Here is a 24,855-nt window from a genome sequence, read left to right on the forward strand (position 1 = left end):
TTGAGAGACTTGAGCCTTATGAAGTGTAGCAGGCATTCCTCAGGAACTCATTGCTTCCTAATTGCAGAGAGGTAGAGGAAATCATCGGTTTTGTTCCTGAAATTAACATTTGAAATATGATTGGTATGGTTTTTAGATTCGCTTAAAGGGCAGCACTTTCTAAGACTCGATGTTTCAAGAACTAAATTCAAGAGCTAGCCCTATCTCTAGATTAACTCAGATTGGTGCTGGAAATGAAGTTTCGGGCAGGTCTGAATTTGACCACAGTCAGTGGACCTCAAGTGCTAGAAGTCCACAGATGTCCTGTTTGGTTTGCCTGGAGTCTGCCTTGTCAGCCTTTTATTCTCTCACCAGTTTCAAACGTTCTAGAATATTGGGTCCTCTCGCCACCTAGTGTTCGATTGTGGGTTATTCACACGCGCTGCTGTAACTGTGTAGAAAGCCTGATGCATTATGATGCATTAGCTATTTTTTCTTCCTGGTCACGATTCTGATGAACTGATCTGTGATGATCTTACAACATTCCTCTTGACTGTAATTTTCTCTCTTGCTTTGGAGAATAAAGTGGTAGTAAAAGTCATAGTATCCGGCATAGTGGGAAAATAGGAGGTGTGTCACAGTCTAGCTAACAAAGTGACTGTGCTTGGAGTTTGATTGGGGTCCAGAAGGTACCATCCCTGGAGCATCTTTTACTTTGAGAAGAGAAGCTTCAAGGATGAATGACACCCATGGCTCTTACCCATCTCCAGAGGAAGCTGAAGAAGTACAACTTCCTTGGGGCAGGACGTGGCTGCCTATGCTATGGCCCTGAAGAAAAACTTTTACGAAGACACATTGATTACCTTTTTTGATAAAACCAATGGAACATTTTGCCAATTCTTGGCACCTTTGTTATTAACTAGAGGCTTCTTGTTGCTCTTCTAAAATCAGTCCAGTGAAATCCAGTGAGCTGTGGCTTTGGTCCCAATTTTTATGTGAAGGACATGTATTTTTTGTCTTATTTGAAATACAAAAGATAACTCCTGACTGACAACAACTAGAAGCATAACTTGTTCTGTGTTTTAGCTCTCTACACTGAAAGCACCCATTGAGTGTTAGTGGGTTAGTATTTATCAATTATATTATGTTCATATAGAACAACCCACACAGACTCTTAATCATTTCGATCTACTTCTGTCATTGTCTAATATGGGTGTATGGTTTAAAATGTATACCAGTGAATTTTTTCAAAACCTTTGACCATATTGATGTCAAAATACAGTGTCAGTCATATTCGAGATCAACTAAGGCTTACACTTTATTTTGCTTCTAGAATGAATATGCAATACCATTTTATCAATTTTATAAGACGTGTATTCTTAGACTCAAAGGAAAGTAGTAAATTTTACATGACAAGGTGGAGAATCTCCATATTTTTATTAACTACTAGAAATGGTAAATACCTTGAATAACCAAGGAGAAAAAAACGACCATAATAAATAACAGGAACAATTTCGCTGAACTTTCAGTTTAAAATTCTGCAAACCTGTATATAGATGCTCTACAATCTTAAAGTAATTTATGAAAGGATTGATTCTCTGGAATAGACCTTAGAAATAATCTGGTCACTTTCTACTATTTATTAAGGAAGAAACTAAGACTCCTACCATCAGTCAGCCTTCCCTTGGTTGTATAGTTAGTAACAAAGCCAGGACCAGAAGGCAGTCGCCTCCCTTCCTGTTGTACATGTAACAGTGTTTATTTCACCTTTACTATTGAATTTCTAAGTGCTTTTTAATAGCTGCCTCAAATGAATGGATAATAAGTGATCGGTTAAATTCTCCTTAAAGTTTCCAAACCCTCTTCCAGATTTCAAACCATTCAGCGTTTTGCTTTTGCCCTGATTTTTACAACAGCTTTTCGTCACAAATTTTTCTGAGATTCGTGGGGTTTTTTTTTCCCCCTTAAACTTATTATTTTAATTCTCCAGGAGATTTCTGTGCCAAGCAGTTCTTATGATGGGACACGTTTTTGACCAATTTTTAAAATAGTGTTATTTGCTTACATAGCGGCCCATGGAAATCGGAAGGATTTTTGCCACAGAGAAGTAGAATAGCGAGATTACTTACTAGCAAGCAGGTAGACTGGGCGGATGGACGCGGGATTGGAAGGGAGGGAGAGAGGAAAGAATTTACAAAAAAAGAAAGAAAGAAAGAAAGAAAGAAAGAGAGAGAGAGAGAGAGAGAGAGAGAGAAAGAAAGAAAGAAAAAGAAAGAAAGAAAGAAAAGAAAGAAAGAAAGAAAAAAGGGAGAGAGAAAGAAAACCACCAAGTGTGATACTTTTTTTCTGTGACATTATTAAAGTCACACTGGCTGCTTATCTTATCTTTGGAAAGTACGGATAAATCTATCCAGGTTTTTCTTTTTTTTTAAATAAGCTCAATAGAAAATAATCTTTTCTTTTTTTCCTATATTCCTGTATCTTACCAACAACAATAACCTAGCCTAGCCTAATAAGAGATGAGGATGTTCGTTGTCAAAATAAAATGAATTTCTCCTGTTTGAGATTGGTCACTGAGCCTTGTTTTATTTTGTGTTTTTTAAAATTTGCTGGCGAACAGCAGTTAGAATCCCCGCACGAGGAACGCGTGTCTCATGCCTTACATTCTGTGGAGGTGGAGCTGCAGAAGTTAACGGAGATCCCTTGGCTTTATTATATCTTACACCCAAACGAAGATGCGGTATGTGAAATGTGGCCTGTTTCTTTATAAATGCAGACGTTATGACAATCAAATTGAACAAGAGATATTCAAGGGAGAATGCATTTTGAATACCACTTTCAAATGTGCTGCTCTTGAACAAGCGAGCAAAGGCTTTTCTGTGAACAAAGGTACCACACGGGAATCAGTACATTTTCAAGGAGTACGTAGCATCATGCACTTTAATTGTTAACAAGCCACGGCTTCAACGGTGTGTTGTGCTTATAACCTGTTCCTGCGTTGGCTTTAAGATCGGGGTGAGTTTTTCTTCTCCTAACGTCCTGAGCAAATTCCTTTTCTTGCCCCACTCGAACAGGAGCCCCCCATGGATTGCACCAAGAGAAACAGCAGAAGCACAGTCTTTCGTATCGTGCCAAAATTTAAAAAGGAAAAGGTTCAGAAGCAGAAGACAAGTTCACAGCCTGGTAGGTGATCTGCACTGGAGGGGAAAGTAAAACCCTGTGGAAAAGATGACTCATTAAAGCGATGTCATCGAGGCGATAAAAATGTTCTGGAATTATTTGTGGTGACCCTTGCACATTATGGAGGTAGTAAACACCATAGAATGGTTAAAATGGTGAATTTTATTTTATGTTCATTTTACCACAATAAAGCAAATCATGTCACACCTAAAATAAGTCCCCCAACCAGTAGGAGTCTTTAGCAGCGAAGCACACAAGAAAACAAGGTGGTCGCTGATGGGCTTCTACTCTGTTCAGTGGACGTCAGTGCGTCTGTTTAGATGGTCCTGTGTCCTGCGTAACAACAATTCAAGGCATCAGTGGTGTGTAACTTGTTTTTCTTCTTCAAAGTTCAAAATCTAGCTCATTTTGATGAATGGCATGTTGAAACTTCCATTTACTCCTTTAACTTGCTAAATAATTGATTTTTCCACCTAAAGTTACGCATTGTCTTTCTCCTGTTTCAAGGACTTCCTACACCGTTTCAGCCCCTCAGTCGTGACAGCCCCCAGTGACACGTGCATTCTCAAGCGAAGATTAAACTGTGGTGGTGTTGGTCTGGTTCCCTTTCCCCCTTCCCCTAGGAAGTAATTTTAATGCTGCAGTGGTGCTGAGGCTCCTTCAAGTTCTGTGTAGATGGCAATAGGTGCCTTGCACGATCAAATCATTTTATAATCCTTCCAAGTGAGCTGTCTCCTTTTAAAAAAGTGATATATGACCTGATTTTTGACAATTGTAGAGCAGCCACTGAAGGGCATTTTAAAACCAAGTATGGCAAATAAATAAATTTGAATTAAGCTAATCAATGTCAAATAAAATTTATAAAACAATGATGATACATATTGAAAAGTAACAGTCCAACTCATCTTAGCAGTACTGACAGTTTTCAGAAGACATTAAGGTGAGCTAACAACACATTTAGTGCTATCATTGTCAATAATTATAATTACGAACCATAACAGAATCAATAAAGGCATCCCTTGAATTCAGCCAGACCTGGAGCCGACGTCTGTGTGATATTCAGAAGCCCATGTCAGATTTTCAATTTTCATCAGCACTTGTAGCTACTTCAGTTAGAACTAGTTTCATATACAGTCTAAAGGAAGTCGTCAGAGCTTATTTAGATCTTGGGCTATTTAGATTGTGTAGTTGGGGCAGCTTGGAGAGGAAATGGAGCTAAAGCTCAAGGCACGGTGCACAGCAGTGAACATCCCTGCATAGTCATATCTCTGTGTTGATTGAGAGTCTGTAACCTGCATGGGGGAAAAAGCGAAATGGGAGTTTTGTCGAAACAACACCTTTAACCTTTCCCTTTGCTAGCACTGCCGCTGTACTCTGTTTTGCATCTTCTTTGGCCAACCTTTGCTTTGTAATGCATTGAGCATGTAGAAATTAAGGGGGTTTTGCTCTTAACTTTGGTAGTTCAAAAATGGGGCACAGAGGAAGTTGCTGCTTGGCTGGATCTGCTCAATTTGGGAGAGTACAAAGAAATCTTCATCCGTCATGACATCAGAGGGGCTGAACTTTTGCATCTGGAAAGGCGAGATCTTAAGGTATTTCCTTTGTGCTACTCTTCTGCTTTTGAAAATTTCCCAGCAAAACAGAATCCTTTCTCCTGCACCTCTTTTGTTACATGCTTATAGCTTGGCTTCTGTCCTGCAAACAGGCAGTAATCTAATACGCATTGTCCTGTGGTCGGAGTTCCTTGTATGCTTTTTAAACAAGAATGTCAGCAATATTGTCCTATCAAGTATGATTCTCTGATTATTATGGCTAAAGCTTAGCATGGAGTTAGTAATTTTTTTCTCTGCATCCATTGGTATGGCTGTCCCTGTGCTAATACTTCCAAATAGCTCATGTTTCCATCAGTTCATTTTATTGGATCAGCATGAGAGGGGATCACTGTTGCTGAAAATGACTAAAAAAATCTAATAAAAGGTTAACAACTAAAAATTTATTCAAAATACCAATAACAAGTTTTCCTAATATGTGGAACTAGATTAGAAACTTACAGCAGTGGCAACTGAGGGTCCTATGATGTTGTTGTGTTTCTGACTGCCCTTTCAGAGCTCACGTGAACAACTAGACCTCTCTGTGACTTACTGTTATGATTGTATTATGCTCAAAAAGAAATTTATTATTTTCTTTAGTAAATGAAGTAAAAATTATGCTTTGCTTTTGCTAGAATGCAGCTTAGAGCCTATTTGGCATTTATTTCGGAGAAAGAAAATCATTAATTCATGGTCTGCAGCAATTCCCTTTTATTTTGGGGGATGGAGACTCCACATGGCCAAAGTAGACTATTCTATTCCAAGGTTACGCGTAGGATTTTGTCATGTTGGATTTTCTTACCAAACACCGCCATTTTAAAATTCCAAGATTGAGTAATAAGCAAGTGACAAAGCCTTTAACATATGTTGGAGTGATCTCTTTCCTGTAGACCAAGTTCTGAATTGCACAGAATTATGATACAGTGAATTCCTAACAAATTCATGAACTGCTGTGCCTTTATCTACAAATGTGTTAGCAGAGATCTTTGCACAATTAGTGAGTAATATATAGGATTTTATAAAGCAGAGTCATACAGTTTTAGCACATTAAAAGTGGACACCACATCTACCTAAACATTTTTAACCAGGATAATAAAACAATAGATTAATTAATTACCGCAGTTGAGAGTCCCAAATCTGGAAAATAGCAAAATATACAGGGCTAGAGTTCCTAGAGTAAAGGTTGACTTCAAAACTTGGAATGAGTGCACGAAAAAATAAATGTAGGGGATCATTATATCCAACATATTTATGTAGCTTCTTATATCCTTGGCAGGCAGCAATATTTATTGAATAGCTACTGATTGATATATTATGCCAGCCTCTCTAGGAGCTTACATTTCATTTGCCATGAATAAGCATAAATTCAAGGAAAAGACTGAATATGTGTGTATATATAATTATATATGTATATGTTATATATGTACACACAACCATAAACATACAAATACACACACACACACATACACAATGGGTAAAGCCAATATTTACAGAATGGAAAAACAAAGCTCCTACACATAGGAGAGTTAGAGTGATAGGACTTGGCTAGAAGAAAGAGTATGAGTAAAAAGGAAATGGTTAAGAATTATTTTCGTAAACTTTCTCTTTAGCTTTATCATGGGACTTTTTGTTCTCCTTTGTTTTTATTTTTAATGCAAATGACATCCTTTCCCTTAAAACTTTTCTTTCAGAAATTTGCATTGACATCGTCCTTTTTAACTCTTTTCATTCTAAAACGGGGCGTGGGGGAATGAAAAAAGGAAGATAATTTTTCGGAAAGAGCCTGCTATAGAACAAAGCTGTGAAGGTAGCAAATGAGCTCCCCTTGATCTCTGGTTGTAGCTATAAGAGGGAGCAGACTCTTCAGAATAAAGTCTTTAAGTGTTGCTAAAGGATCGCCTATTCTCTGGGTAACCTTGTCCATTCCCATTGCTGCAAATACGGTCCATGAAGATGTCCGTGGTTCACAGGTTTGTACCTCCAGCCCTGACCTCATTTGGGAGCTTTAGGATTTTATCACCAACTCTACTTGATAGTTGCCTATCACACGGGGGAGTCAGTCTTAACATGTCAAAACCCAAACCTCTGTTCTGCGGATATCTTCGTAAAATCACCCCTCTCTCCTTCCAGGCACTCAAGCCAGAGAAGCCCATGGTCATACTCAGCGCCTTCCTCTTCCTTATCCTGGTCCCCTAACTCATTAAGCCCATCACCGAGCCAGGTTTCTAAACTCCATCCATTTCTCTTTCTGCTTTCCACGCTCCTACCGCATGCTAGGGCACCGCTCGCCCGTGTGAAACCAGAGTTCCTAACTGGCCTTTCTGCTGCTACCCTTGCTCTCTCTAGCCCATTACCCACACGGCAACCAGAGTGATCTCTTAACATCAGATAGATCACCTTTCAGTTACTTCCCATTTTACTGGAATAGACTCGCATCTTTGGGAGGTCTACAAGATCCTGCCCATTTATGGAACCTTCTGTGGAATCACTGGCCCCTCGCTGGGCTGTACCCCATCCCCCCTGGCCATTGTCCATTTGCTTAAAAATACTAGACTCTTCCTCACCTTTAGAGGTGCACCCTCCTACAGTATATATCTCCCATGACCCGGCACCTGGCTTACTCCTGCTCAGATCTTGGCTCAGGTATTACTTTCTTATCAGCAAGACAACTAGAGATAGCAATGTGACAGTGTTAAGGTGGGAAAGGAAAAATATTTCTGAGGTGCTTTAGGAAATAAATAAACTGATTGCATTATTCTCCTTCCAGGAAGACCATAGGCAAATGTGAGGGACATCAAAAGACAGCGGCAAAGATGCAATGGTTTTGTTTGCGTGGTTGGGTTTTTTTTAATTTTTTTTTTCCATTTGGAAAGTTGCATATGAAAGATAACTGAATATCTACAAAGCATGTCTCTGCAAAATTAGACCTGTTCATCCAAAGAAAGAAAAGGCCCATAATAAAGAATATGATAAAAATAAATTAAGAACGATATAACAGATGTCATGGCATAACTTTATCACAGCCTAACTCCTAGAAGACATGAAGGTATTGAGCTCAAGACAGAGAAAATATAGCTAGAAGTTAGTGTAATTCTGTGGAAAACATTCATCTCATTACAACCAAAATGGTAATTCTGAGTAGAGTCTGCTTCTCCCAAAGAAGTTTTTATTCTTGAAAATATAACGTGCGTATGGCCTGAAATAAAATATTTAATATTAAGTGTGTTTCTTAATCAGATAATTATGTTATCACAAAGCAGAAAGAATATTAAAATATCCCACTCAAATCAAAGAATCTAAATGCAACTGTAAATGCATTTATATTTTGCAGTTTGGTAGCAGGTGCGGACTGTCTTTCTTTAGGATTTGGCCTTGCTTTTAAGTTTGCTATGTGAGCATACGCTCAGGAAACATAGTTGCCTTAACACTGGTTATGAATAGCCTGGTGTCCTATGAGAAAATATTTTTCAGGGTCCGTTGCATATTGTAAAAATGTGACCCAGAAATTATCTCAAGCTTGACAAGAGAACTTGCTGTGGAAAGAGTATTTTCCAGAAAGATTCAAAATTGTGGGTAGCATCGCTGCTATAGAATTCAGAGAGCCCGTAGAGCATATGGAAGAGAGAGCACGTGTGTGTGAATGTGCTTACAATCGTCTGATCTATTTCACTTAAAGCTTAAAAATAAATAATGCTCTTAGCTTACGAAATGGAACAGACATTTGGAATCTTTACCATCTCAGACACATAATTTTGTGGTACCTTATAATCCTGTTTTCGAGGCTGCTTTGGAAGCCATCTTTTTGCTAATTTTCAGATATTTCAAGCCCTCTCTTTTTTATGCAGAATTGGTTTGACGTCACGTATTAGCCAATTGATAGTGCCCATTACACTTAAACAAATTATAGGGTTCAGAGGTCTTCACCCTTTCTTTTAGTTTTTCAAGTAGTGAATGTCATGGCTTTCTTGTATGCATCTCCTTCATTCCTGCCACAAAGATTTATTTGCCGAGTACCTGCTGTGCGCGCTACAGTCTGGAATCCTCCTCCATGCTGAAAGCTAAATACTGAATTCTTGGCCCTTTAAAGGAAGATGGTTCTGTAAGAAACAAGGAGGGTTCTGAGGGGAAAAGGCCACAAGTGTTCTGAGGAAAAGCATCAACCCACAGAGAGCTAGGTTGAAGTAATTTTTTATACTTCTGCCTTACCAAGGAGAACAAATATTTAAACAGTCCGCTCAAATCGAAAACTCTAAATGTAACCGAAAATGCACTGACATTCCAAATTTAGCTGGTGGCCACTGATCTCTGTCATTAGGATTAGGCTTTACTTTGAAGTTTACTATTTTAGGACGGAAGTGCCTTCAGGCCACTTGCGGCTGCCCTGATGTCTCATGTCACTTTTCTCAGCGATCCCAAAAGGACCTGTGTTTTAAAAAAAGAAGCAGAAGTAAAAAGGAGATTTTAACTCTTGAAGAACCGCCATTGTGTATAATTTCTGAGAATGTCACATTTAAGAGTTTGTATAGGATGTGATTTTTTTTTTTTTTTTTTTTTTTTTACTGGTTGGTAATGTTTCAGTGTCAGGTTAGTTTCGGTTTATAAACTGATTTTCGTACCTTATGCTTCCTAAGTCATTGAGTAGAAACTAAACTAAATGAACTGAATGCTAATTGTACTGTTTGCTAGTGAAATAATTAATCCCCAGTTTTCTCTTGTCAATAAACTTCTTTCTTTTCCTTCTCCTTGTTTTTCCTACCTTTTCTTTTCTTCTTTTTCTTTTCTTTTCTTTCTTTCTTTTTTTTTTTTTTAGGACCTGGGGATAACGAAAGTGGGTCATATGAAGCGAATTCTCCAGGGAATTAAAGAGCTTGGAAGGAGCACTCCCCAGTCTGAGGTGTAATCATATTGGTGCTATTCCTTGGAAAGGAAGTAAATGCTACTTAATGCAAAGCTCTTAGAAGCAATTGTCTGTTTCTGTACTTTTCTGCGTAGAAAAGCAAGCACCAGGGAAGCACCTCTATGGCTTGATATTTTGCTGTGGGTGAAAATTTTCATTTGAGGTATTAGAAAATATTTTTGTGCCAAATAATACATTCCACAAAGCCATTTCCTTATTGTGCAAACTTGACGTGTTCAAATATGCTCATATTAGTAAGAAGGTAGGAAGAATCCGAGACAATTGCATTGTCTGAAAGGTGGAAATGTTTACTTATGTTTGACTTTCCTTAAACCTGGTCAGATGGAATGTTCTTACTACGTGACTGCATAACAATATGTGGCTAAAACTTCTTAGGTTTCATTACTGGAGGCATTGGCTTCTTCCTTAAAGTCACTGGTTAGGAGACTAAGATATAAATTAGGTTGTGTTTTGAATGTTAGATTGGGTGTCACCTCAGATTCCTAGCATTCAGTGGTCATAGAAAATGGTTGAAACCCCTCAAATATTATGAATGAATGCAAATCTTAATGCACGACATTCCTGCCTGAATGGTCTTTCTTTTTCTTGCATGTCACATGTAATCTCTTAAAACTTAGCTTTCATGTCAGTTTTAATGGAATTTAATTTATTACTACCGAAGTATCCTTTTGTTGGTTCAAGGCACTTTTCTGTTCTTTGATGTGGGACTTTGGATAGACGCTGTATCTAAGAATTTGTGACCATATGTCTGTGCCATAATCAACAAATGATACACATTTTATGCAAGTCAATTTGATGTCACTCTATATCATCAACAGTAGACATGAGCATTAAGAAAATCTCTGGATATTTTTATAAAATTACATGTTCTGTTGCCGAACAAAACTTATTATAGCTTCCCAAACCAAAATTCCCACATTTTGTGGGGTTTTTTTGCTTTAGTTTAGTATTTATTTAATACTCTGTTTGCATTTATAATATAGTGGGCTGTTGACATCCAACTCATCCTTGAGTTTCCCCAAGGTCTCAACTGGGATTTGTATAGTGATTGGTCACCCAGACTTACCCACTGAGCTGGAGTGACTACTGACACAACTTCTCAACAAGAAATTTAAATTTTTAAATTTTTTCTTAAGGGCTTTATATTATTAATATTATTATTATTATTATTATCTCACTTAATTCTTTTATCAGGTAGATATTATTTGCCTTTTTCTAAACCACTATACTTCAGTGTAAGCTTATTAGGAGTCAACATTACAATTACCAAATCTTTGAAAGCCAAAGGCATGTGTTAAAAAGTCACAAAAATATCCTTAAACAATCTTTCTTTAGACATTATGTACCAAAAATTAATTATAATATTTAAAAATCTATTTTATAAGAGAAGAAAACAGGGTATTGACCCAGTGATGACAATTTTCATGAAGTAGCCTTCTAAGTAGGTGCTCAATAGATACACATACACACACGTACACATACACACTTGTGTGTGTCTATACACATACATGTACATTCACACTTACATATGCATAATCTTGAAATACACTCTCATTGATATTTTCTAGACAATTATTTGCCAAATGCTTAATGAGAAATATTAGTGGGAAAGCATTTAAAATGAACATTGTCAGACATATAATTTAATTATAGCAAAGGAGTTTAAATATTTGACACTTTATTCTTATTCATAAATTGGGTATTTAACTACTAGGAAAAAAAATCACAAAATTTGGATATCTTAAAAATAAATGAGCCTGATGAGTTCCTGACCAAATGTGTCTGACTATATATTTTACCTGTCTAAGTTGTGAATAAATAGAAATTTTCCAAAGGGAATTATATCAAGTAGTGTGAAAGAGTCAAAAGCTACTCACTTCATATTGGAATGTTACCTACACTTATGAAATCAAAGGGCTTCTTTTCCAGTCCCTTTATAGTCCCCACCTCCCCATCCCCTGCAAGGGGTCCTGCTTTTCCAGGCATTTCCCTATAGAATTAAAAAAGAGATGCCAGCCTCTCTTTGGAACTCAGCTGTGAGATCACAGATCCCTGACCAGCTCGGCCAAAAAAAGAAAGGTAGGGGCAAAGAGGCAAGGAACTCTAGAGAAGAATTAGCTAATATAAAAATCTTTATTGATTTCCGTTCGCCCAAAATACCCCTTTGCCACTAGAAAAGGTCTAAGCTATTACATGTTCAGAATTTGAGAGTAAGATGTAAATGATTAAATTTTTTGTTTGATGTTGGTCTTTTTACTCCTAGGTAATAACTCTTATCTATGCTGTAAAACCTCCATTAATGGACTCTTTGGTTAACTAGCATTTTCTTGCAGATGGCTTTTGAATGAGGGAAATCCTTTAAAATGACAATTTTGCTCTCTTTTTTGTCGTTGTTAAATAAGAGCAATTTTTCCTATATGCTTTGTCTGTGCGTGGCTGGTGTGGACCCAGATAACCTTACTCACATCTGTTTGCCAAGATGGTGTCCTCAGAGCCTCCTCAGGTGCCTGTCAGCGTCACAGAGGAGCAGCTTCTTAGAGTTGATGGGGCCTCGAATAAAAAGTAGGAAGAGCTGCTCTCTGGAATCTGATCACAGCTCAGGGGAGTGCAGGTGGGGCCTTTGTACCTTGATCCATTCCTGAACTGAGGTGAGAAGCTTAAACCTGCTCCGGATTGCCAGCTTTAATTGCACCGTCCTGCCGCTAGGCTTTCCCACACCTGGATAATTTGGGAGGGGTGAAGGGGAATCAGAGCCCAGCCAACATCCATTCCCCTACAGTCTTATTCTCCTGAGGAAGAATTTGTTTTATGTATATATATATATATATATATATATATATATATATATATATATATATATATATGTATATATATATATATATATTTTTTAAGAATTTTCTTTTAAAGATTTTACTTATTCATTTGACAGAGAGAGACACAGCAAGAGAGGGAACACAAGCAGGGGGAGTGGGAGAGGGAGAAGCCGGCTTCCCGCTGAGCAGGGAGCCTGATGCGGGACTCGATCCCAGGACCCTGGGATCACGACCTGAGCAGACGCTTAACCACTGAGCCACCCAGGCACTCCTAAGATTTTATTTTTAAGTAATGTCCACACCTAACGTGGGGCTTGAACTCACAACCCCAAGACCAAGAGTCCCATGCTCTGCTAACTGAGCCAGCCAGGTGCCCCAGAACTTGTGTTTCAAGGAGGAAGGGGACAGGGTCAGACCTAAGTAAAATTTTAAAGTATTCCATTTTTCCCTTCAGTATTATCCCACCTCCCTTTGTGAGTTCCCTTCCGGCCTCCTGGCTTCCCATCTCCCACATGCCCAATACCGTGATGGTTGCTCAAATCCTCACTGCCATGTGTGACCCTATCTCTGCAAAAGGACTCCTTTCACCTCTCCCTACTTAAGTGCCCATTATGGGTCATCTAAGCAAAGTGTTAGGAAGAAAACAATTTAAAGAAACTAATTTTAGGGGCGCCTGGGTGGCTCAGTCGTTGGGCGTCTGCCTTCGGCTCGGGTCATGGTCCCAGGGTCCTGGGATCGCGTCCCACATCGGGCTCCCTGCTCGGCGGGAAGCTGGCTTCTCCCTCTCCCTCTCCCCCTGCTTGTGTTCCCTCTCTCTCTGTGTCCCTCTCTGTCAAATAAATAAATAAATTTAAAAAAAAAACAAAACTAATTTTACAGTTTGCATTGTATAAAAGGAAATCTGCTAATCTAAATACATTGGTGGGTTAGATACTTTGGGGACTGTGATATAGATTGCTCTGGCTGAGAAGAGATGACCTGTGAATGTCTAGACCCATGCTGTCCAATATTGTAGGGACTAGCCACATGTGGCTATTTAAATTTACATTGATTAAATTAGAAAGTTTCTCAAGTGCACTAGCCACATTTCAAGTGCTCAGTAACTATAGCAGATGGTACAGATGTTGAACATTTCCATCATTGCAAAAATTCTACTGGACAGCACTGGTCTAGATCCTCAATACTCAAATGTGGTCCATGGACCAGCAGCATCCATGACATCTGGGAGCTTATAGAAATGCAGAATCTCAGGTCCACTCCAGACCTATCAAATCTCAATCTTCCTTTTAAGCAAGATTTGTCAGTGATCAGCACTGGCCTAGCCACATTTTATCCCTCCCAGCTATTAGGGATTCAAGTTCTTCAAAAAGCCCTCAGAATAGCTCATTCCCCAACCCACTACTTCCTAGAAATCCCAGAAATGAGCTTTAACTCACTCACCATCCTCACTGAGTTTTCTTCTCAATGCTTATTCCTGATTCTGGATCTAGATAAACCCTGCCTACTCAGGGGTATATTTTGGTAGCTAAGATAAAACAGGAAATTGGCTGACCAACATAGCTGGCCTTTCTCCAGCTCCCCACCTCACATCTAAGTCACTAACAATCCACATTTGCTCAGTTTCTTGCTCACGTGGCATTCTTATTTGTTCACAACTTAAGTCACAGGGAACATTTCAGAAGAATATGTACTGAGATAAGTAAAGACCGGGTCAGTCTCCTACAACTTGTACATTTCACTTTCTCTTATCACTAGATTATCTTGTTGACATAGTTCAAACTTGAGGATACAAACAGCACACGCACGTGAAATGAATTGCTAGGCATGGGGAAAAAAAGAAAGAAGCAAATGACTCCAAGTAAACTGAATGTGTCATTAAAGCCCTCAAAGAAGGCATGTTTTGCTGGACTTTGTTTTTCTTATTATGCCAACTTATCTTGATTTTTCAGAGACTTAATAATTGCTTAAAGTAGTGCCTGCAAAGTATATTTTTGATCCTTAAAATACAAATTATTTAATTCTATAATATGATCTTTCCCAATGATTTATTGTCAATACTTAATCATTTTTACATACTGATATCATTTACCAAGACATTACTGCCTAGAGATTCTTTAGCTAATTTTAAGGAATAAAGAGGGCACTATTTTAGTCCTAAGAGAAGTTATTTTTAACAGGATTTGAGAAAGAAAATATTTATGCAAAGCTATGACTTAGAAAATTACAGTGGAAACCTCTATACACATCATTTCTGAAGTAAATCATCTATTTAGTCCAACACAATGGACTTTCATGTTATACAGATGCGAATTCTTCAAGGATATAGTTTTTCACTAAGCTCCATAAACACTACATCTCTCAGCCTGACGTTTAGGATCTCTCCTGCCCTCTCCCCACAGAATGAACTCATCCTGCATTTTTCAGATGCAAGTTGGGTAAAACAATGGGTTCAGAGTATGATAATAATACAAGTGGCAGTTTTAAAACACCAAGTTTTTAAAATCAGTTGGAAAGAGTGAACAGTGAAGATTCTTCAAATACTAACTATTGGTCAATGGAATAACCTCCCTGGCGGTTCTCATGGTGCTTGGCAGCCATGTGTCTCCCTCTCTGGCTTGCCCTTGCCGAGAGCCATGGGGCCTGGGACTTGTTTGTCTCTGCTAGGCATCTCCCCTTGACTTTTGTATAGTGATCTCTGTGTCAGATGGTAATATGATGCCTTTGCAGTAGGATGCTTTCCTAAAGAAACAACCAAAACTTTAAAAAGGCAATGATTATTAGTTTTTTAATACCCAAAGCATTCTTTACCTTTATTATTGCTTCTTTTTATTAATGTCTCCAAATTTCATTTAGAGACATGTCTGTTAGCAGAAAAAACTATAAAGGTTTATCATTACAGAGAACAGAGAGATAAAAGACAGCTGGACTGTACCTATTTGTATACTTCTTTCCGTTATTTTCAGGAAAATAAGTTTAACAGTAACTGAAACTGCACTAAACTCAGTAACAATGTTTAAGATAAAAACCCATATTACTACTGTAGATGAACATACTGATTCCCCTTATATAACTAAGATATTCTATTTACACATATTTATATCTTCTCTCGTAATTTTTGATGCACATCCAAGCTTAAGTTGGAAAAACAGAAACCAAGCCACTACTTAAAAGCTAGAAAAGTTCACATAAAACATTTCATTTTAGCTACAAGTTATTCATTGCGTAGGACTTTATAAATAGTCTGGGTATTTCATAGGAACTGCATTTCAAGAGTAAATTTACCATACCTAAAAGAACATAGGGATACTTTTAAAATGCATTAAGATAAGTTCCATATTCAGTTGATGATGCCAGTGAAGTAGGATAACGCAGTTAGATAAACAAGCTGAAAAGAAAAAAGAATATATTTTGTGGTCCTTACTGTTTGCACTATTGTTTACCACAGCTTAGCCATATCTATTTGTATATTCTAAGTATTAAGCTGATATGTAGCTAAAGATTTCTTACAGTTCTGGTAACTGGTAACTAGTGCTGTGAAAGATTTTGGTATTGTAACCGTCCCAGTTTTGTGAGTTATATATTGTATATTGAAGATGACTAATAAATTGGAGTAATATATTTATCTAGAGCTGGGGAAATATGATAATTATTTTCAGATCTTCAAGTAAGTTGTATGGAATTTGTTTCTTCCTCTCAAGTGAGATAAAAGTCTCACTTTTATGTTAAAATGTCTATTTATACAACAGGTTTCTCCTTTTACTGGTTTTATTAATTTTCATATTAAAATTTTTCTTATCTTTTGATACCAAAATAATTATCATGCTGGTTATTCAAACTGCCAAGATGTATTTTAGTTTGCAGGAATTTTGGCAGACAAAATATTTAATAACAAACCAGCTTTGTATATTTTGTGGCTTTGGGGGCAAGAATTTTACCTTTGAATCTCTATGTGAGGCAGTGCTGATATTAACAAAGTCAGTGATAAGACAGTATTACTTGTGATCATCAGTAGAAGGTTTTCTCAAGTTGTATAAATCAGTGCATTTATTTATTATGTTGTGAAATTTAATCTTTATACAAAATGCATATTCTAGCTCTTTTTACTGCTGTTGCTTAGAGTGTAATAGGTCTGTTAATGATTTACTTACGTACTTGAAGTACTCATTTCTGTCAAACAGATGCCCAATTTTTTCCTTGTTAAAAAAAATGGTATCTTTTTTACCATCATTGATAACTAAATAGTAATAGGGATTTGTTAAAAAATAACTTGCATATTTAAAATAAATATGGAAAAAGGCATAAAGCCAAAATGAAATCACCAATATTAAGAATTTAATGTAACCAAGGGATTCACTGTGCTGTATTTTCTCAATATATATTTTATCTTCAAGTCAGAACTTCTTTTCTATGATAAACTTTGTTTTTCTTGTAAAAGAGATCTCAGCAATTGTATGCCATTGTATAACACTCAACTGACCACTGAGATTCTTGAACCCAAAAAATATCACCGACTTCTAGGGGCCAGCTTTAGATTCCAGGGTGTGTATTTTTAACGCATATTTGACTGGCCTACTTTACAAATAGTAACCTTGATGGATAATGCTTTATTTGTTTCTGTCAATTAAGTCAGTGGGATTTTAATCGAGTTTTGAGTTACTTTTGTTTAAAAAAGTATTCTTTGTTCAACTCTTAAAAAAAAAAAATAGAAATTTGAAACATAATGGCATGACCTACCACAGAGAATAGAATTACATGTTTTTGAGGAAGAAAAAAAAATGTCCTGACTTAATGTGAGGCAATGTTGTACACCAAAGAACCCAATTTAATAAGCCCTAAATTCAACCATCTTATTGTTTTACAGTGTGAACAATAGGTGAATTGTGAACTGTTTAAGAACTATAGTAGGAGATTAAGAATTAATTTACTATAACTTTAAAGAGAGTTTTGTGTTAATTTTACTGTTGCACAAGCAATTATTGAAGGCAAGAAAAATATATGATAAACATTATTTTGAAATATGGAAACATTATAAAGAAAAGGGAGCTCAAGCTGGTAATTTGGCAAAGATTTAGAAATGAATAGTATGAACATAGATATCTTCCACCTTATATTATAGAAACGCCAAACATGTGTGAGATGGATGGTAGGCACAATACCACAAAAACCAAGAAAGTCACACTGGTCAAGTCTGAGACTGGATCCATGTGGTATCAAAATAGCCAATGAATTCAGGGAGCTCATTCTACCGTTGCAGTTTAGAAGTCAGTGAAGCAGGTAGTTTGGATAACCTCATCGTTTGTGTTTATCACATGACGAAAATGTCTGTGCTTTGTCAACTTCGTGATTGACAGAGGAAGACCGAGTCAGGATTTAGCTAGTTCCTGTAGAAGAATATTTGTAAATGTGGATCGGACGGTACCATGCAGACTGAAGAGATTCTCATGAACTTGCTAAGCCTTGAGATTTGTTAGCAGTGATAGATTTTCCTTTCGTTTGAAACAATGAAAGATTGTCAAAATTTACAATATCGTAAATAGCTGAATTACATGATTCTGGAGTTGGAAATATGGTTTAGATTTATTTGTTTCTGTAACTGACTCTGGCACTGGCTCACTATGTCTTTTCTACAAACTGTGCATGTGTTGGTGTTTCAACTATCCCGATTAGAAATGGCACACAATATTATCAATTCTAAGGACTTGGTAATTTCTCTTTTACAGCAGAAATTATGTAAGTGTGAATCATACTTAAATTTACCAATTCTTTCCCGCTGTCGTTTGATAGACAAAGAAAGACTTCCAAAATTATAGTACGAAAACTGAAAGTCCAAACTAATATCCCTGATGTTCAGTTTGAAAGGAGAGTGAGGTTACATTAATACTCTCTGCACCAGAGTAGGTTATGGGAATTTTCATCTGTGTACTACAGGTTCATATTATTCATTCACTCCCACTTCTAAAATCTTCAGAAATTTAGAGTAATTTTGTTTTTTCTACACTCACCCCAACCAACCATTTTATAGTAGCATATAGATACATTTTTTTTTAAATTCAGATCTTCATGTCTTTTCTTAGATAAACACCCCAAAGAGGAAAATGTCTCCTTAAATCAGTGGTTACAAAAATGAATATGGGACTTTCTTAACTTGTTTTATCCTGTGATGTCACTTCCCTATACTAAGTGAATTCTGAATGTTTCCCCTGCTGTTTAATCTGAAGCTGGATCTCTAGCTTACATTCTCTGGCTGTGGAATGGTGCTCCCTCATGCAAAGTACCTTCGCAACTTCCTGTAAAGAAACAAGAGGTTGTTTTCATTGTTACCACAATGGAAATCTGAGTACAGTTAAAGGGGAAAAATTAGAATAGCCTTGTTAAAATCATTAAATATAGGTGAGGGTAAGTGAATACTGACTTTTATTTTTACCTGACATTTGAATTCAGTCGCTGACTGATACTTAAAAATTTTATTCCTAAACCTGGTATTTATTATGGCATACTATGATAACTTGGAGCTCCTGTTACATCCCCTCCCCCTAAAAATGTTGAAATGATGAGAGAGTGTAAGCTGCAGGATAGAGGGAAAAGCCCGAATCAGAACTCGTCTGCATGGGATTTTGATGTGTCTTAATGATACAACCTAGTTTTCAAGAAGACAGGTCTCTAAATGGTGGTTCCAGAATGATTTGGTACAGTGCCAGGAAGAAATTATTTTTCTGGGTATTTACTTTTCATGATGACCTGACATACAAATGACCCTAGTATAATTCAAGTAGTTATAACTTTTATTGGAACCTACGGGGTTTACAAATCTCAGTTGGGTATCAGCTTTTTAGTATACATGATGATGAGGATGGAAGAATTTTAAACTTGAGCAGCTCTTTTGTTTCCTCACCTCCTTTTACTTGGAAAAGCTATCAGAAAGCTTTTGAGAGATGACACAGTTTTCATAGCACATGATGTGATTATGTGCCTCTGCCAAACTCATAAACTAAAATATGGAACAAAACCATTGCTTAACCCCAATCTTGGTTTTGGATTGTATAAGCAAAAGCATTTTTTTTTTTTAAGATTTTATTTATTTATTTGAGAGAAAGAGAATGAGAGACAGAGAGCATGAGAGGGAGGAGGGTCAGAGGGAGAAGCAGACTCCCTGCTGAGCAGGGAGCCCGATGCGGGACTCGATCCTGGGACTCGATCCTGGGACTCGAGGATCATGACCTGAGCTGAAGGCAGTCGCTTAACCAACTGAGCCACCCAGGCGCCCCGCAAAAGCATTTTTTTATATTAAAGTTTTCTCAGTGTTTATGCAGTTGCGTACTTCATTTTTTGTCCATCTCAAAAGTTGAATTGGCATTTTATGTTCTATTTCTAATTGTAAGTAAACCAATGGTCCCCTTGCCTTAGTCAGCCCTCTATCAGTACAGCCCTTCGTGATCTTTCTCTCCTGTGCTTTTGCCACAGTTTTTCTGCAACCAGTTTTCCTGCAAACATTCCCTCCTACCTCTAGTTCATCTTCCACGAGGTCGACGGAGTGGTCTTTCTAAAACACACGTTTGCGTTGTCATTCCTTTGCTAAAAATCCTTACATAGGTTCTCCTTTTTGTGGAGCAACCTAACTCCTTAGCGTGACAGATGAGGGGCTTACTGGCTTGGCCTCATCCCCCCCTTTTTAGCATGCTCAGCCGCCATTTCCTCTAGAGACCTTTTGTAATTCAGGAATTTGGAGCTAGTCCCAATTCATTGCCTTGGCATAATCACTTGCCAGAGATCTACGCTTTCAAAACTCAGTTCAGATTTAACTTTCTGTGAAGCTCTACCTGACTTTCCCAGCCAGAGTTTAGTATTCCGTCCATGCTCCATAGCATCTTGAAACTTTCTCTGTTAAAATAACATCGTATTTCAATAATATATATATGTCTGCCTTTTCCCCCCACCCTCTGAATTTCTCTATCTTTGTAGTCTCAGTGTGGGGTTAGCACATAATAGGACTTCAATAAATGTTTTTGAAGGACTGAAGGTAATAGACCACCCGAACTTCTTTATATTTTTATACCTTCACAAATGCAAGCTTAGACTCCTGTGAGTCACACGAGGGGTGTGTGTCTTCATGAGCAGGTAAGCACGCATGCACTCTGGGCAAGCCACCAGAGGATGAACATCAAGGGAGAGAGATTGTTTGGAAAAGGATAGTCATTTGTTAGCTTTAAATCGGAAATATTTACCAAATCTGAATTCTTGTTTCTTAAAAATGAGGCTTACAAAATTTTCACATGTCAAATTCTTGTTTATAATTCACAAATATGCCCTAAAGATTACCTTTCTCCTTTGAAGACACATTCAGTGTATACAATTATTTAAAACACATACATTGATCACCTACACAAAATAAGATTTAAGAAAGACTCAAAACCAATAGTGAAGGTGAAATTTTCTCAAAAGTAATAGCCAGAGATATAGACTGAATTTGTGTGATTTCAGGTCATTTGTAGCTAATGATTATTTCATGTTTTAAAAATGCAAATGTAAGACAGCTTTTCTCTACTGTTATCACCCCTTATAGAACATAAAGACTAAAATCTAATACCTAACAGTTTGTTTTTCTTTTATGAGTCTATAAAACCTTCCTACCATGTTCCCAAATCATGATAAAGGTCAACACAAAAAGTTCTTCATAGTTAATAATTTCTAAAATTAAATAGTAATAAAAAATGCATGTCACTAAATTAAATGCCCTCTTCCTTTTCTCACTTGAGAGACCTTTTTCTACCTGCTTTATACTTGACAATTAGATGCTGGGAATACAATAAAATAGTTTGTCTTCAGAATTATTTTCTACAGCTTAAGAAATTAGGTGGACAGGTTTTAAACCAAATATTTCTCAGGTGATTTCAGAGCAGTCTTGTTCCACCCCCAAAATTAATCAAATTCTAGGTCATAAAGAATTATTCCCATTTTTATGTCCAGTTTTTATACAACCACAAATAATGTTTGACCATCACTTGTTGAGTACATCTTTCATCAATCTGTAGAACCCCATTTCCACAACCATATGTGCTATGTGTGGTCCAAGAGACTAATAGATTTGTCAAACAAGGGTTACATTTCAAGTCCATTTTAGGAAGGCATATATCCCTATTAATGCCACATACAGCAAAACATATGAAGTATGCATTTTAAACCCACAGCAGAGGGAAAAAATTATAAAGTTATGCTTTCTGATATACTTCAGAGACTCCGTTTGAAGTTATGGGTTGGTATTTCCTCCTCGATTATTTTTCATGGGGAGTAGGGAGTAATAATATTTAATGGTAGCACACTTATCTGAGCATATAGTAAATATACTACTAGTATTTGTATGCCCCGGTGCACTGATATAGATGAAAGAAAACAAAAACATTTGAGTTATAAAGAAATTAACTGCTCTGAATATTTATTGATGGTTAGGCAATAGGGTGCCCTTACGGGAAGGAAAAAATTATCTTTATTGTCAGTAAGTATGGAAAAAAAACCTTACTTGTATGTATATTTACATTTTGATAGGTCTATTTTGAAGTCATTCTTGCCCATCAGTATAAAGTATCAACCATTTATTTGTTCTCTAGCAAAAGGAAATTCTTATTTTGATACAACTTTACTCTTTGTTCCCCATATTGTAAAAGGTCCACAAAAGAAAGAGGCTCAGAAGACTGGGCACTTATCTCACCTTTCAATGAAGATAATTAATAATTATTTGCCTCCCTACTTACATCATGTTGAAAACCTCACATAATAGCTCCTTTTGTCCCTTACATTTCAAGATAGTTTTAACCTAGCCTTTTGCCATATTATTTATAGTTAAGAATTTACTACATTTTGGTAGTCTGTTTTGAAACTTTTACTTGTATCGGAAAGATGCAGATCATGTCTATTTATTACACAATGGGCTCTGTTTGCTGCAGAAAAGAGTGAAACTTTTAACTGCTTAGCACACTTGCCAGTGAAATATACCTGACAGAGCAGAGGTTATAACTTTGGCTCTAATTACTTTTAATAATGGTAAGAAAATGTGTTTTGTTTGTTTACATGCTGTTTACAATGGCATAATTTTTTAAATATATACAACTGAGATATTTATTGCATACTATTTTAAAGATGTTTTATGTGTTTTCACCTTTGGAATATATTGTTACAGTTACTTATACAGATAATTTGGGTGGCTTTGTTAATGTAGCTAGTAATTTTTATGACTACTAAGTGACCAGTTTTCCGTGCCTTTTATTGTGGGATGCATGATTATGTATTTATTGTACGGAAGTCACTGATGTGTGTATTTTTGTACTTTGCTGAGAGTAATGGTTGATCTCGATGTACATGATGATGAGAGGTGCCTTTCCCAAAGGGCACTGCCTTGAGATCGTCCTTCTCAAATAAAAAGAATGCATTTGGAAAATGTGTGAAGCCTACTTTCTTTGTGGTGGGAAATCTTATTTTTTTAATTAAACTTTTTATTTTGAGATCGTTGTAGATTCACATACAGTTGTATGAAAAAATACAGAGAGAACTCATGTGTCCCTTTTACCCATTTCCTCCCCATGGTAACATCCGGCAAACCGATAGTACAATATCACAACCAGGATGTTGACATTGACAGAGTCCAGATGCTGGACAGTTCTCTCACTCCAAAGCCACACAAGGATCCCTTGGGTTGCCCTTTATAGCCACACCTACTTCCCTGCTGCCTCTGTCCTCTCCTTAACCCTAGCAACCATTCATCTCTCTGCACTTGTCATTTTATACTAATGGAATCATACAGTATATGACTTTTTTTTTTCACTCAGCCTAGTTCCCTGGAGATTCATCCAAATTTTTGCATGGAACGATAGTTCAGTTCTTTTGTTGCTGAGTAATATCCATGTGGTGGGGGAATTCTTAATGATAAAACGTAATTTAATTTACCCCTATAGCACATGAGACCTTGAAGCTCACCAATAAGCACTTGTTAACCAAATGCATGGCAGGTGTTGTCTCCAGCAGTAATGATCTCTGACTAGTGAGGAAGAAAGATTATTGTAACAGAGTGATGTGCACTGATAAAACAAAAAATACACCACCAAGTATGTGGGGAGCATAGAGGAAAGGAATGTGTAGCGGAGGTTTCCGGGCACTTTCCCGAATTGGGGACATTGAGTTGGGTTTTAAAGCAGTCAGCAAAGTATGTGTGTAAGGAAGGCAGAGGTGACAATCAAGGGGGGACAGCAAAATGACATGGCAGGTGCAGCTGGGTGTTGCTGAAGCATAAAGGTGGTACAGCAAAGGACAAGATGGAACTTGAGCAGTGAGGGGGAGGAACAATGCTATTGGATTTGAGCCCTGGACAGATCAGCACCCTCTGTGGGTGGGATTGACTTGCCAAGGGCTGAGAAAGGAGATCAGCTTGAGGTTGTAGGAAAGGCCTAGGCAAGAGGTGGTGAGGGACTTCTTTAGGGCGGTTTTCGTGGAGCCGGAAAGGAGGGAACAGATCTGAGAAATACTAATGTGTAAACGGCCTGCCTTGGGAGACTGGCTGTGGATGAAGGAGGGAGACGGAAGGAACCCACGTTTCTACCAACTGGAAGGGAAAGCTCCGAGGTCAAATTCAGATTGAGACATCATGGGTTTGAGATGACTGGAGGATGTCTACTAAGATACATGACAATATTGGAGAGAGGTATGGGAAGGAAATACAGATCTGGGAGCCCTCGTCAGGTGGGCTGAAGCCACAAGAGACGACGAAGGTGTCCTAAAAGATCCTCAGGAACTCCGAATAGAGGCCCGGGGTGTGGGACTCAGACCTCGGAGGAGGGAGCACTGTCCATCAGATGGTGCCTCTCGAAGATGGGTTCGGTGGGGCCGGGTCTGCGAGTGCCAGAAGAAGAAGCTGGAGAAAAGGACCGGCCGCCTCTGCCATGGAGACAGCTGGCATCCAGGCCACATCGGCAGCAACGATGAGTAAAACAAGAAGAGTGAGTCCTTCCTCCTGCCTTCTGTTTCCTGCTTGGGCCCCCATTGGCAGAATGGGTAGGAAGCCAGCTGACAAATGTGGAGTGCCATTTGCGTTGTGGGGCCGCAAACCCATGGGGTATGGGGAAATACATATTCCCCACTATGCATAAATATTTGTAAACATACACACACATATATATACACCTAACATACACATATAAACATATGTATATACATTAGCAGATTTAACGTAACAGCACTTATTTACATGCAATGTACTTTAATAATTTTGTTTTCTTTTTTAAAACACCCACAGGGCATAGCAACAAAGGGTATATTTGGAGCTGAGCGCTCACAATCTAGTAAGTGGCCACTAAAGCTAATAAAGCACTCTTCTTTAAGAACAACACTCGTG

General features: G+C 37.6%; 1 protein-coding gene across 5 annotated transcripts in view; it reads left to right on the top strand.

Moving 5' to 3' along the window:
- Positions 1-22,908, top strand: part of DGKH (diacylglycerol kinase eta) — a 189,293-nt gene extending 166,385 nt beyond the window's left edge. For 3 of the 5 annotated variants that reach the window (XM_064586056.1, XM_064586054.1, XM_045869511.3), the window contains 4 exons: positions 2,600-2,719; positions 3,054-3,162; positions 4,621-4,751; positions 9,559-22,908. In XM_064586056.1, the coding sequence (XP_064442126.1) occupies positions 2,600-2,719; positions 3,054-3,162; positions 4,621-4,751; positions 9,559-9,648 (450 nt within the window). In that variant the 3' untranslated portion in view covers positions 9,649-22,908. The remainder of the gene's footprint in view (positions 1-2,599; positions 2,720-3,053; positions 3,163-4,620; positions 4,752-9,558) is intronic. The other 2 variants (XM_064586055.1, XM_064586057.1) reach the window with 2 other exon arrangements.
- The last annotated feature ends 1,947 nt before the right edge of the window (positions 22,909-24,855 follow it).

This window comes from Mirounga angustirostris, unplaced genomic scaffold (genome assembly GCF_029215605.1).
Source record: "Mirounga angustirostris isolate CCGP_5_RB_7025 unplaced genomic scaffold, mMirAng1.0.hap1 SCAF_3, whole genome shotgun sequence".
Lineage (NCBI taxonomy): Eukaryota > Metazoa > Chordata > Mammalia > Carnivora > Phocidae > Mirounga > Mirounga angustirostris.